This window comes from Pseudorasbora parva, chromosome 12 (genome assembly GCF_024679245.1).
Source record: "Pseudorasbora parva isolate DD20220531a chromosome 12, ASM2467924v1, whole genome shotgun sequence".
Classification (NCBI taxonomy): domain Eukaryota; kingdom Metazoa; phylum Chordata; class Actinopteri; order Cypriniformes; family Gobionidae; genus Pseudorasbora; species Pseudorasbora parva.
In genome coordinates, this window is record NC_090183.1 from 27,972,385 (window position 1) to 27,987,486 (window position 15,102).

The 15,102-nt window shown below is 37.5% G+C and overlaps 1 protein-coding gene across 1 annotated transcript in view; it reads right to left on the bottom strand.

The window, feature by feature from the left end:
• Positions 1 to 15,102, bottom strand: part of nme7 (NME/NM23 family member 7) — a 51,427-nt gene that overhangs the window by 21,276 nt on the left and 15,049 nt on the right. The window contains exons 8-9 of the mRNA XM_067459680.1: positions 7,297 to 7,361; positions 635 to 703 (exon numbers count right to left, since the gene is read on the bottom strand). Of these exons, the coding sequence (XP_067315781.1) occupies positions 635 to 703; positions 7,297 to 7,361 (134 nt within the window). The remainder of the gene's footprint in view (positions 1 to 634; positions 704 to 7,296; positions 7,362 to 15,102) is intronic.

Consider the following 15,102-nt stretch of genomic DNA (forward strand, 5'->3'; position numbering starts at 1 on the left):
ACTTCAATGATCTGGAACCGAAAATGGCTTATTTTTGGTCTAAAAGACTTGTGTGGACATTATCAAACTAAATTATTGTTTTTTAGCTAAAATACAAAGACAAGAAAGTGATTTATTGAAGCGAAATAGCAAATAGGAATGTGAAGGTTGTATCTTTGAAACACATTTCCACATACTGTCACATAACGCTCTGCCTAGACCAGGGAAATTGCCATGAGGTGAACGCTCGTATACTTTTATATGCCCCGTTGGTGCCTTGACAGAGAGGTTTGCAGGAGACAGGTGTGAATGTAGTTACAATCAATGCTTTGGCGACTACACCTTTTTCACTCAATGAATAATTAAAGAACTGGAATCTCATTTGACTTGGAAAAGGGAGCAGAACTAAACTCCTTTGAATGCACCCTTGAGTTATTAGAATTTAAACAGCAACTATTGGTATACTATATAGCAGCTATATAACAAGCACAGGTTATTTTGAATTAATTTGGTTCCACTTTATATTATGTGTCTTTACTAGGTGCACACATCAAAAATCCTGCTATAGAGGTGGGATACTGTTAAGGCTAGGGACAGGTAAAGTGGTTTGACATGTTAGGTAAATTCATAGTAGAGAGCAGCAACATATACTTACAGTGTACTCAGCTACAACCCCTTTATAAACCTCAAAAAACTCCTCAGCATTTGCTCGATCCATGTTGAACTGTAGAATAACAGAAAACCACAATTTAAATACTGAATAAAAACTAAAACACTCACAAGGACATTATTACTTGTAATAATGAGTATAGAAATAATTATACACACAAATGTTTTTGTGAAATGTGGGGACATTCCATAGGCGTAGAGACTTTAGTAATATAAACACACACACACACACACACACACACACACACACACACACACACACACACACACACACACACACACACACACACACACACACACACACACACACACACACACACACACACACACAAACACACACACACACACACACACACACACGTAGTGTTTCCATGTTTTATGAGGACTTTCCATAGCTGTAATGGATTCCATACTGTACAAACCGTATTTTCTATCCCCCTACACTGCCCCGGTCCCTAATCCTGCCCATCACAGGAAACATTCTGCATTTTTAACTTTCTCAAAAAAACTCCTTCTGTGTGATTTATAAGATTTTTTCCTCATGGGGACCTAAAAATGTCCCCACAAGGACAAGGATTTCGGATATTGCCATCTTTGTGGGGACATTTTGTCCCCATAAAGGCGGGCGTACACGGTGCGATTTTTGCCGTCGTACGAACTCGCAGACGATTTTTTTTTCTCGGGAGAAATCGCGTGGGCATCGTGGATGCTCGTATGGTCGCCGCTCGCACCGTGTGAGAGGAAATACGAGATGAGCCAAGCACGTTAAGAGCACCTCCCGACCTTACGATAATTTTTAAACATGTTTAAAAAGTTCGGGGAGTCGGCCCGATTTTTACCAGCATATGGCTGTCCCCTATTGCCAAATCATGCACAAGCACGTCACATACGCTCAATATATGACTATTATTAGCTCAGTGGCTGCCACATACTGCGTTCACACACACACACACACACACACACACACACACACACACACACACACACACACACACACACACACACACACACACACTTTCTCTCTCTCACGTGCACTCTTCTCTCTCCCTCTGGTTGTTTCGGTTAAAAGGAATGGCTGTTCTCTGCTTTTCAACAAATAATTTTCACATCTTTTTTCTTTATTTTTTGTATCTAAAGCTATAACAGCAACATTGAAAGCTCCGGTGTCTGTGTTACATGAAAACTCGTGTGATCGCGGCCGGCTCGCGGTGCAAACAGTCGTGCCGTGTACCAGCTGATTTGATGCGATGATCAAATTAAATGACTCGTAGCGTCTGCAATATCTCACGACCTTCCGAGTGTCCGAATTCGCACAGTGTACGCCCGCCTTTACATAGGGACTACATGCCCACACACGCATGCACGCACACACGCAGACTATTAGGACACCCGTCCTCATAATTGAATTCAGGTGTTCCAATAACTTCCATGGCCACAGGTGTATACAATCAAGCACCTAGGCATGCAGACTGCTTCTGCAAACAGTTGTGAAAAAATGGGTCGCTCTCAGGAGCTCAGTGAATTCAAGTATGGAAATATGATAGGTTGCCACCTGAGCAATAATTTCATTCGTGACATTTCTTCACTACTAAATATCCCACAGGCAACTGTTAGTATTATATACATATTATAACAAAGTTGAAGCAGTTGGGAACAACAGCAACTCAGCCACAAAGTGGTAGGCCACTTAAAATCATAGAGCGGGGTCAGCGCATGCTGAGGCACACAGTGTGCAGAAGTCGCCAACTTTCTGCAGAGTCAATAGCTACAGACCTCCAAACTTCATGTGGCCTTCAGATTAGCTCAAGAACAGTGCTTAGAGAGCAACATGGAGTGGGTTTTCAAGGCCAAGCAGCTGCATCCAAGCCTCACATCAACAAGTGCAATGCAAAGCAGTGGTGTAATAACACCACCACTGGACTAGAGCAGTGGAGACAACAAAGTGACGAACACACTTCTCTGTCTGGCAATCCGATGGACGTGTCTGGGTTTGGCCGGTGCCAGGTAGGTATCGAAAGGTACTTGCCTGACTGCACTGTTAGTTACACTAACTTCCAGTGAAAGGAACTCTTAAAGGTGGGGTAAGTGTTTTCTGGTAACCATGGTTGATATTTCAAATCACCAAACACGCCCCTACCCCCAAAAGGGTCTCATCCCTATTTGATAGCTCTGCCCCACACATACGTAACCCAGGCAACAACTACGGCAGAATCTCTGTTTTACAAAACCAGGTCGAATATTCAATGAAAAAGTCACCCCTTCTATCATAAAACACGAACCGTTCTTGTGAACAACTCTATAGTACACAAGCACGAGTACAACTAACGACATATTACAACTATGACCAGATTAGAGTCATAGCGATCACAAAAACACAAACCGTTCTCATGACAACTCGATAGTACACAAGCACAAACTAATGACATATTACAATTATGACCGGATTAGAGTTATATAGATCATGAAAAGAGAAAATAATAATAATAGTATCTTACTTGTTGGACATAATTTGTAAACTGACGCTTGAAACTGACAGTGAGGAGATTTAAATGCTCCATACAGTGTGGAAATGAACGGGTCTTTATCCTCGCTGAAGTGAGCGACAATACGAACGCAAATGAACAAACAAGCGAACACGACACACAAGCATATTCAAGAAGAAGCCAGCATATGTTAGTTCTCAGCTGATGTTCGTTGTGTGTTTTGAATAATAATGACTTGCACTGAGCGCTCTCTTCTCGCCATCATTATTAGACACGCCCCTTACCTGCTGATTGGCTACAAATTTGTTATTGGACTCAGCCCGAGTCCGTTTGGTAAAACAGTTTTGAAATAACTTACTCCACCTTTAAAGGTCCCGTTTACAGCGTGTTTTTCACAGTATTTTTCACACTATTTATTTATCTGTACACCGCTGTTTTCTCTGTCCTAAAAACGGCCTGATGATTTCCTTGTAATCATGGGGTGTACATCTCACCCTTGTACTATGAGTTCCCTCCTTCAGAAATACGTAACGAGTTCTGATTGGGCCAGCGCTTCCCGTGTTGTGATTGGACAGCAGCTTAGCGCACTTTGCCCGGAAAGGTCCCGCCTCTTACCATAACGGGGAGATGCAGGCGCTGAATGCGCGCTCTTCTCCACGTGAGAGAGCAACAAGATCACACCCCCTATTTTGCGTATTCTTGAGGGCGGAGGGTTAGTCAACAAACTGTTCTAGTGATGTCATTACAGCAAGGAAGTGCAGGGGTGTAGTCCAAACCGGCCGTTCGCTGTAGGCTTTGAAAGGGAACTTCTGGTAAATAAAATATCTCGCTTGGCATTGAACTTTGAGCTTTATAATTTTACAGGTATTATTTATGCTCTAACAGCAACATTTCACACTAACTAAAGTTTGAAAGACGGAATTAGCAAAGAACGGGACCTTTAATGCTTCAGCATACCAAGACATTTTGGACAATTTCTGGCTCCCAACTTTGTGGGAACAGCAACACATATACATACATATATATATATATATATATATATATATATATATATATATATATATATATATATATATATATATATATATATATATATATATATATATATATCAGAGTTTCCGCTAGAAAAAAATGGTGCCGGTCAAAGTGACCGGCAGAGGTTTCGTTTTCCGGACGTTTTGATGATATGCCGGTCAAAAATTCCTGAAAGCAGTTTGTGTAACTTAAAAAAAAGACATAATCAGGCCGTATATGCAACATGTTTATTAGCCTAACTTTCAAATAGACGGAAAAAAACATGAACGTCCGATTGGCGTCAATCAACCAATTTTTTTAACTCATAGGCGTAATTTGCGGGTGGGACAGGTGGGACATGTCCCCACCACTTTTTTATCTTGCTTCACGGATGAACCTAACTAATACAAACAAAACATCTCTGGTTAACTAGAAGAGTATCATTTCATTCGTTTGTTAAATAAGAGGCGATCTGGCGCTCGTTGCCGCTGTTATCAGTGGAGCAGATTCTCTCGCGGCTCATGCAGTTTTCACACAGACGAGCGCAATGCTTAACGCCGTTGCAGAGACTTTCTGTTTGTTCCGGTCAGATCGCGAAACAAAATGCACAAAAACTGTTCCTGCTCTTGATGTACAACCACTGATGGTATTCGGTTTTGATGAGAGAAAAAATAGGCTACGAGGGCATATTAGAAACGAGAACTTCTGACAAGTTTAACGGACTAGACCAGGGATTATAAGCAAAGTGTGCAAATCTATTTGCATTTATTCACGTGAAAAATCTTGGCACAACACTATTGTGTTTAGATGCAATAATTAAACGCAATTAATAAATTTAATTATAAACTCAGTATGTCTCATTTAGTTGGTAACATTTAAATTGGCCACCGTGTGAAATGACAAAATCATATAATAGAATATAACAGTATACTGATAACTGTAAGCAGGTAAGCACTACAATATGTTTTTGAATGCATTAGAGAAAACGACAAAATTACTTATTCACAAAATTACGTGTGTGAATAAGTGCTACCTGTTTAAAATGTGCTTGCACCCGATCATATTCAGTAGAAGGTAAAAAAAAATAAAAAATTCCCTTAAACTTTAACATCCCGCTCATGCCAATCGCCGTGATCATCTGTATCAAGCTGGTTGTTTACCGTGAGTTCTGAACACTGCACTATGTGCTTATTTAAATCTTTTCGTTTCTACACATATTAGGCTACATATTCCTCATGTCTGTGAGGCAAGCCTGCTGAGTTTCAGTTCATTTGAGACGCGCTTCAGTTAATGAGCACTGAAAGCGATGGCTTCCGCGACCTAGTCTACTTATTTATATCTTATTTATTAAATACATGCAATTAACCGAAGAAACCTTTATTAAAATTAAGAGACAATTTGTACAAAACGAAAGAAAGGCTTTTTACAAAACAAAACTTAATATTAAACTAAATATAACCACCAAAATAATTTCTGACCCACTTGCATTTTTGCACTTATAGCCTATCATAATCAGATGAAATCTAAAAATAATATTATAATATTTAAACATAAATATGAAGAAAAAAAAATTGTTTAATGGCTACAACAAGTAGCCTATAGTAAGCTACAGATTTATGTCATGTCTGAGCTGGATTTGAACGAACATCATTTTACCGATGGGTTCATGAGCGCGGGCCTGCGGATTATTGAGCTGATCACACCGGCTCCGCTCCGCTAATTAGTCATTACAGGCTCGTTCTCGATACTTACACGGGCAGGGCCGGTCTCTTGGGTGCATGGGCTCGGGTAGGGTTGGGCTTTATTTTTTTGAGCCGATTTACGCTCTAGTTCTGGCGAAAAATGTAGTGCTGTGCCGGCCCGTTGTCATAAATTGTTCTCGTGATGGAGCAGTAGTGGAGCGCTCTCGGAGCGAGTAAAAACCACAACGCTCCGACTTTTAAAAAAATCGCTCCTCACTCCATTCAAAATCTCGCCGCTCCGCTCCGCTCACATAGCCTACTCTGCTTCGCAGGCTGTGGAGAATTGCAATCCTCCATAGCCACGGAGCAGTCATGACAGCGAGGGCATCACGTCGCAGGCTTATGGTATCGATAAGAGGCAGTTTTAATCTGACAATTTGACCGAAAAGATTTCATGTTGTCGGACATTTAATTTTTTTCCCGGCCAATGTCCGGTAATTACCGGACAACGGAAACCCAGATATATATATATATATATATATATATATATATATAGATCATGAAAAGAGGAAATAAACATAGTATCTTACTTGTTGGACATACTTTGTAAACTGACGCTTGAAACTGACAGTGAGGAGATTTAAATGCTCCATACAGTGTGGAATTGAACGGGTCTTTATCCTCGCTGAATTGAGCGACAATACGAACGCAAATGAACAAACAAGCGAACACGACACACAAGCATATTCAAGAAGAAGCCAGCATATGTTAGTTCTCAGCTGATGTATATATATATATATATATACATATATATATATATATATATATATATATATATATATATATATATATATATATATATATATATATATATATATATATATATATATATATATATATATAATAATTCTGCATCTCAGAGAGTTATCCAACACATTTGCAATAAAATCTCCTGACCAACCATTTCAACACACTATTATCACTGTCTGATATTCTTTTTATTGACCACCAACTCAGGCCTGGACAAACATGCTTTCTAATAGTAACAAAACCTTCATTGATCCACTGTTGCCCAGGGGGATCCTCTGTACACTATTTTCAGCAGGGTCATGTGACAAAGCTGCCGCCCTGTAATTGGTCAGCAGAGGACTCAGTTGGAGATGTGGGAGGCTACTGATCTGGTCACAGAATGTATGGTCGATGACGGGGTCAGGTTACACCAAAGGGGAAACATAATTGTGTTTGCCCTTGCTTTATAGAGAGACTTTTTACTTTGCCTATGTTTGCTATTAGTTTCATCGTCTGTTCTTAAAGAGAGGCTGGTCTAATACCCATAAAATGTGTCTACCTTTCATTGCTAAAATTAATTGAACTTTATCATTTAAACATACTGTTTGAAAATGTTGCTATTGTATGCAGGTTTGCATCTAAAGACTGAAAAGTAATTTAAATTGAACTAAATTACTTACCATTTGTAGGGCAGTTATCTCAAATCCATTTTCTATGATTGACTTGAGAATCTTTCCTGTCAATGCTGAAAAAAAAAAAGATAACCTTAATGAAAGATGCTCATTTAAAAATTGAAACTAATTTTTTTTGGACAAAAATCTCTCTAAATTAAACACACACACACACACACACACACACACACACACACACACACACACACACGGTTTTACTTTGGTACATCAACATCTACACTGATATGATGACGATACTATGTTAAAACTGCTGAGCACCACAATTTGAAATGCAACCTTTTTTCCCCAATGAAAATTCAAACATAAAAATGCCATGTCCAAAACTGCTTTCAATGTAACACACCAAAATGGCTGAAGACATAACTATAAAATAAATAAATCACAACGTAGATAGGCCTATTCATAGGGTCAACTGATATTTACCCTACATTTTATTAGATAAGTTAATTCCTTGAAGGACACTAAGTAAATACATTTAATACATTAATTACAATATGTACACACACTTTCATTATTTTATGCCTAATCTCACTTTTTTTTTTTTTTTTTTACAACATTTATTAAATACAACTATGAAAAATATAGAGGTCTGGACACAGAGACCTCATAACTGGCAACAGCCATGATTACAGTCAAGGCAGCTTAGTTTACCTCAACACTTCTGTTCATATGGTAAGAGCTGGAGGTCTGGTTCAGCTAGTTTCGCCACAGAGCCTTTACTGTAAACATGATGTTGCGCTTGTAGCAAATTCAAATGGATAAAGCGACTGCCTGTCACTCGTTATCGCTTCAATAGAACGGCGAATGCAGCAATAGTTTGTCAGCCCTGTGTGTGAGACGTTATTTATTAATTTATCTGAGGTGCCGGACACACACTACCAGTCAAATAGAAAGCTTTTGTAACATTGTACTACCATGCAAAAGGTTTGGGTCAGTAAGAATTTTTTTTTTTTTTTTTACACATATATTTAGCAAGGAAGCATTAAGTTGATCAAGTGACAGTATAGACATTTATAATGTTGCAAAAGCTTTATATTTCAGATAAATGTTGTTCTTTTGAATGTTCTATTTAAAATGTTCTATTCATTAAATAATCCTAAAAACAATTGTACAAAACTGATTTCAACATTGATAATAATAGTAATAATAATAAACGTTTCTTGAGCAGCAAATCAGCATGCTAGACTGATTTCTGAAGGATCATGTGACTAAAGACTGGAGTAATGATGCTAAAAATTCAGCTTTAAATCACAGAAATAAATTGCATTCTAAAACATATTCAAATAGAAAAAGTTATTTTAAATTATAAAAATATTATTTCACAATAATAATGTTTTTTCTCTATTTTTGATCAAATAAATGCAGCCTTGGTGAGCAGAAGAGACTTTTGAAGTGTTACTGTTCTCAAACTTTTGACTGGTAGTGTATGTACACACGCACGCACTATTTTATCTATATTTTAGATTCATTGCACACCAACTGAAATATTTCAGGTCTTTTATTGTTTTAATACTGATGATTTTTGGCATACAGCTCATGAAAACCCAAATCTCAAAAAATTAGCATATTTCATCCGACAAATAAAAGAAAAGTGTTTCGAATACAAAAAAAGTCAACTGTCAAATAATTATGTTCAGTTATGCACTCAATACTTGGTCGGGAATCCTTTTGCAGAAATGACTGCTTCAATACGGCGTGGCATGGAGGCAATCAGCCTGTGGCACTGCTGAGGTGTTATGGAGGCCCAGGATGCTTCGATAGCGACCTTAAGCTCATCCAGAGTGTTGGGTCTTGTGTCTCTCAACTTTCTCTTCACAATATCTCACAGATTCTCTATGGGGTTCAGGTCAGGAGAGTTGGCAGGCCAATTGAGCACAGTAATACCATGGTCAGTAAACCATTTACCAGTGGTTTTGGCACTGTGAGCAGGTGCCAGATCGTGCTGAAAAACGAAATCTTCATCTCCATAAAGCTTTTCAGCAGATAGAAGCATGAAGTGCTCCAAAATCTCCTGATAGCTAGCTGCATTGACCCTGCCCTTGATAAAACACAGTGGACCAACACCAGCAGCTGACATGGCACCCCAGACCATCACTGACTGTGGATACTTGACACTGGACTTCAGGCATTTTGGCATTTCCTTCTCCCCAGTCCTCCTCCAGACTCTGGCACCATGATTTCCGAATGACATGCAAAATTTGCTTTCATCCGAAAAAAGTACTTTGGACTACTGAGCAACAGTCCAGTGCTGCTTCTCTGTAGCCCAAAGTGGCTTGACCTGGAGAATGCGGCACCTGTAGCCCATTTCCTGCTCACGCCTGGGCTCTGGATGTTTCTACTCCAGACTCAGTCCACTGCTTCCGCAGGTCCCCCAAGGTCTGGAATCGGTCCTTCTCCATAATCTTCCTCAGGGTCCGGTCACCTCTTCTCGTTGTGCAGTGTTTTTTGCTACACTTTTTCCTTCCCACAGACTTCCCACTGAGGTGCCTTGATACAGCACTCTGGGAACAGCCTATTCATTCAGAAATGTCTTTCTGTGTCTTACCCTCTCGCTTGAGGGTGTCAATGATGGCCTTCTGGACAGCAGTCAGGTCGGCAGTCTTACCCTTGATTGCAGTTTTGAGTAATGAACCAGGCTGGGAGTTTTTAAAAGCCTCAGGAAACTTTTGCAGGTGTTTAGAGTTAATTAGTTGATTCAGATGATTAGGTTAATAGCTCGTTTAGAGAAACTTTTCATGATATGCTACGGAAAATAATGAACTTTTATCACATTAATTTTTTATATATATATATTTTTTATTCATATTTAATACATATATATATATATATATATATATATACATATATATACATATATATATATATATATATATATATATATATATATATATATATATATATACATACATATATATATATATATATATACATACATACATACATATATATATATATATATATATATATATATATATATATATATAAACATACATATATATATATATATATATATACACATACATACATATATATATACATATACACATATATATATATATATATATATATATATATATATATATATACACACACACACACACACACATAACTTCTGCTCAACAAGGCTGCATTTATTTGATCCAAATTACAGCAAAAACATAATTATAGTGAAATACTTTTACAATTTAAAATAACTTTTTCTATTTGAATATGTTTTAAAATGCAATTTATTTCTGTGATACAAAGCGGAATTGTCAGCATCATTAGTCCAGTCTTTAGAATCACATGATCCTATATAGAATAAACCATGCAAACACAGATTACATTTTTTTTTTTTTTTTTAAATCATTCTCCACATATATAGCTTGAGATTTGGGATACAGTGAATGTATAAATTAATATTAAAAGATGAATAACAAAAAAGTTAAAATTAAAATAGACCAAAAAATAAAAAAAAGATTAACATGAATCTTATACATTTAAAGGTGTCTGTAATCCTAACAAGTGCATTTTTAAACATTGAAAATATGACACGTTTCCCCTTTAAGGACAACAAAGTATAGTGCAGGGTATATTCACATGCTATTGGAAACATAACTTGCACTTCTAAGAGCAGACTAATCATTAGATAGAAGTAATGATTAAGGATCTGAGATGCTAACACAAAGGTTTTAAGTTCAATACCAAGTAGAAGTGATCTAGGAACTCTAGGATGTGATCATGCTCTATTGACTATGCACCCTTTCTCTAGGGTGACTGTCCCTACAGTTAAAGAGCTATATGTTGCATTGGCCACATTAGTTAAGTGGCAAGTAAGACTTTCAACCTTCTGTTTAACCAATATGATCATGCCGAGTTAAAGGCCAACAAACACTTCACAAGATCATGAAGGAGTGACTTCAAAAGAGAGACTTTGATCTCAATAACATGAGAGTGAATCTCCAGGTCCTTTCCTTTGGACTGAGCGCTGAAAGATTATATTAATAATAGGCACACAGCGGGGTATGTATCAATTAGAACTGATTAAGAGGTTTGTGGTTAATTTCTAGTACAGAACATTTTTACTGTGGTAAATTGTAAAGCTATTGCCAATCAATCAGTGCATATAGTATGTTTCAAGGAATATTATAATTGTTTTAACTATATTCATATTGAATTTGTTTTACAGTGCAGTCAGATATGTTCACGGCTGTCTTTGACAAGAAAAAAAAACAATTTGATGTTTTGTTTTTTTTCAGAGATAGGACAAATACTACAAAGTTCACATCAAATGCGATTTCAATCTCATTTCAATAGCGGAAAATATTTAATATTTAAAATGTAATATTTAACATTTTCTAAGAAATAAGAGGGAAATTCTTATTTGCAGTTCACATAGCATGAACAGATTATTTCCCTATGCACAGTAATAACTGCACCAGATAATTTTCTTTTGTCACATAAATGACATCTTCACACATCCACAACCCTCCCTCGGCACCACTGGTGACCCTAAAGGTTCCAATTCTGACAGCAGCTTCCAGACAGTCATCCCTGTTGCTAGGCAATGGTATCAGTGCTGCCTGGCAACACATTTGTCTATTCCAGTCATGAGCCAGTTCAAAACAAATCAAACCGCATTTCTATAGCTGAGACTTTTCAGCTTAAAAATGCGGATTGATTGGATGACATCTACAAATGCTGTAATTCAAACTTTTACATCGTTAAAGCGACTTTTTTTATCAGCTAATAATTTTGATAGGACATCAAATCTGTTTGAAGGTCTGATATCAGCAGGTCAGGATTAAGTCAGACAAATGCTTTCAGCTACAACAAACTTTAGTGTTATAGACTTTGGACCACATGGTGTGAATCTCAGAATACATTAATGAAGGATGCCCAAAGTTTAAGCCATTTTACACTCTGAAGTAGCATGACCTTGATGACAACATTAACCATCTAGAGAAGCTCAACACTGCATACTAGGTTAATAATTGTATTCTATTAAAAGAACAGAGAAAGTAGGCAGGTTAAAATGCACCACAATTCTGTGATATGACCCTAACCCTGGACAATAGGTTTAAGTAAATCATTACCCATTTATTATGGCATGCTGCTTGCTTTGAGTACATGCCAAGCAAAGACAATTCAGAGAATTATGACCTTTACCTTACCTACAGCTACAGTATGCAGTTTGTCATTAAGCATTCTATATAATATAACACAACAAGGTCACACATGGCATAATTAGCTAAATTTCCATAGTATACACTAGTTCAAGTTTAGTTCAAAAGTTTGGGGTCACTGAGGGAAAGAAATTAATATTTTTATTCAGCAAGGATGCATTACATTGATTAAATGTGACAGTAAACATGTCTATTTCACATAAATGCTATTCTTTTAAAATTCTGTTCATCACAGAAGAAAATTAAAAATCTGTTTCTACAAACATATTTTTCAACATTGATAATAAGATATGTCTCTTGCATATTAGAATGATTCTGAAGGATCATGTGACACTGACGTCTGAAGTGATGGCTGTTGAAAATTCAGATTTGCCATTACAGGAATAAATTACATTTTAAAGCTAAACTGTGTGATATTTTCCCCCATCTAGCGGTGAAAAGGTATATGACCATCCAGTGAATATTAGTTTCTGTTCCTCTCAATTCAGATTTCGTTTTAACTCCTACGGTAGCCGATTTAGTCCAAGATTAACATGGTAATCCGCCTCTTCACATTCGACACGGTGCCAGAGTGTTAAAACGTGAAAGGCAAAGCTTGAATTTATGGGTATGTCCCTCTTTGGCTAATGTACTTTCAAGATGGAGGGACAACATGGCGACTGGCATTCAAACCCCTCACCCGTATGTATTTTCAATGGCATATTATAAACTTACGAAAATACTTTATTACTTGAAAGAAGTAAATATACATTAATGAGCACATATATTTTTGAAAGAACTAAGTGTTTTTAGCTAAGAATAAACTAAAAAAGTTACACACTGTAGCTTTAAAACTGTAATATAGCAGTGCTGCTGCCAAACATACATTAACTGAAAAGTAAAGAGTCATAATGGAGTTTAATCCAACACAATTAAAATATGAAAATATGCACTCTGGCAAAAAGGGGCATAAAAGAGGATCTTCACCCATTAACAAAATGTATTGGTTATTGTGGATTGGTCTATTCAACAGCAAGTGTAAATAATATGGTCCCACTGATTTTCAAAATGGACATCACGTTTCCCACCATCTACTACAGGATTGATTTAGCTAAGTTTGTTTCTATTAAACTGACTTAGCTAAATTCCCATTCGGCTTGCCATTTCTTGAGGAATAAAGTGGTTATATTAGGTTTGAGGTCTGAAGGATGGAGATGAGAAATGGAAAGCATACAATCACACAATCCAATCTTACACAAAATGACATTGCAGAGGGTGAGACTATAGTTGAGTTAAAATTAGTGCGTAACTACAGTTGAGGGATGCGAACAACATGCTATTGTAGTCTATAATCCAAAAGTAATGTTACAACATAAGGTGAACCAAGCCACATGACCATCCTGAAAAACTGAACAGAGCGGTTGCCGCATAATCTGTTTAATTACAGTCATGTAGCGGCTCTCTCAGCAGGAACTTTCATTACTGGCTATTTTTATTTACTCCTTTTGAAAACCTGGTGGGCTCCAGGCCTCCAATCAAAAGGTAATCAGGCCTGCAATCCTCTTTAAATCAGTGGTTGCCAGCCCTTTTGATGGAGGTCCTGAGAACAGACAAACTGCAGGAGGTTGGTAGCTTGAATATGAATGTGGGTGTGAAATTGGTTGAAAAATATGGAGAGTTGACACAATGCTAACAGGTGAAATAAAGTTGAGCAAAAGCTAGGAAAGTGACCATAATACTTCCGTGTTGTGCTACTTTGACACGATCTGACCCATTTTTATTTTGAAGGGACTGCGAGATGTACGATATGAAAAGGCCATTTCAATAATGAGGCAAATTACCAGAGAAAGATCGAAACCCCTAAAATCGACAGAAGTTCGTCAAAACGGTTTGAGGTCTTCATGCATTTGTAATATTTTTGGTGTTCATGACTGATTGGGTCTGTTGTTGGGGTTCTGGTGTGTGTGTGTGTGTGTGTGATTGTTTAACATTCCCTCTAGGTTACTCAGCCCACAGCAATGTACAAAATCAACTTGGGGCCTGTTTAGTCCATGTCCACTATGTGAAATATCTACCTCAGCCCTATCGAGAGGATTTGAGATTTCACAGGTCAGTGCCCTGGCGGCATGCTCCATGAACAGGGATCAGGAGACGGATTTGGACAAATCCGGAGCGAAGGCTTGGTTAAGAGTATGAACTGGCTTTGGGGGTTTTATACTCATCAACGTATAACAAGCAAAACAACAGTAGGCCAGGAGGGAATAAAGACATGTATATAAGCAGAAGACAATCACAAAAGGACCAACGGACTCTGAAGTAACACCTTCACTAGCTGACCAGCTCCTTTCATTCATGAGAACTAGGTTTGCACTTCCACCAAATCCACTACTTGGTTTCCCTTTGAAAAGAAGAATTCTTTTGAGAAGAAATCGTTTTTTGAAAGAGTCGTTTTAAAATTCAGCATTGGTCTGGGTGAAGGTCACACATAAGTGATATGATTTGGCTGATATGACTCTTTTCAAACGTCAAATTTACAACTAAATAGTAATTAATCTACTTCAAAAAGAATGTAAACTTCAAAGTGCAAAATATAAACCACCTGGATTCAGTCAGATTTGCAGAACAGGAAGTGTTGTTTGAATGCCTGTCA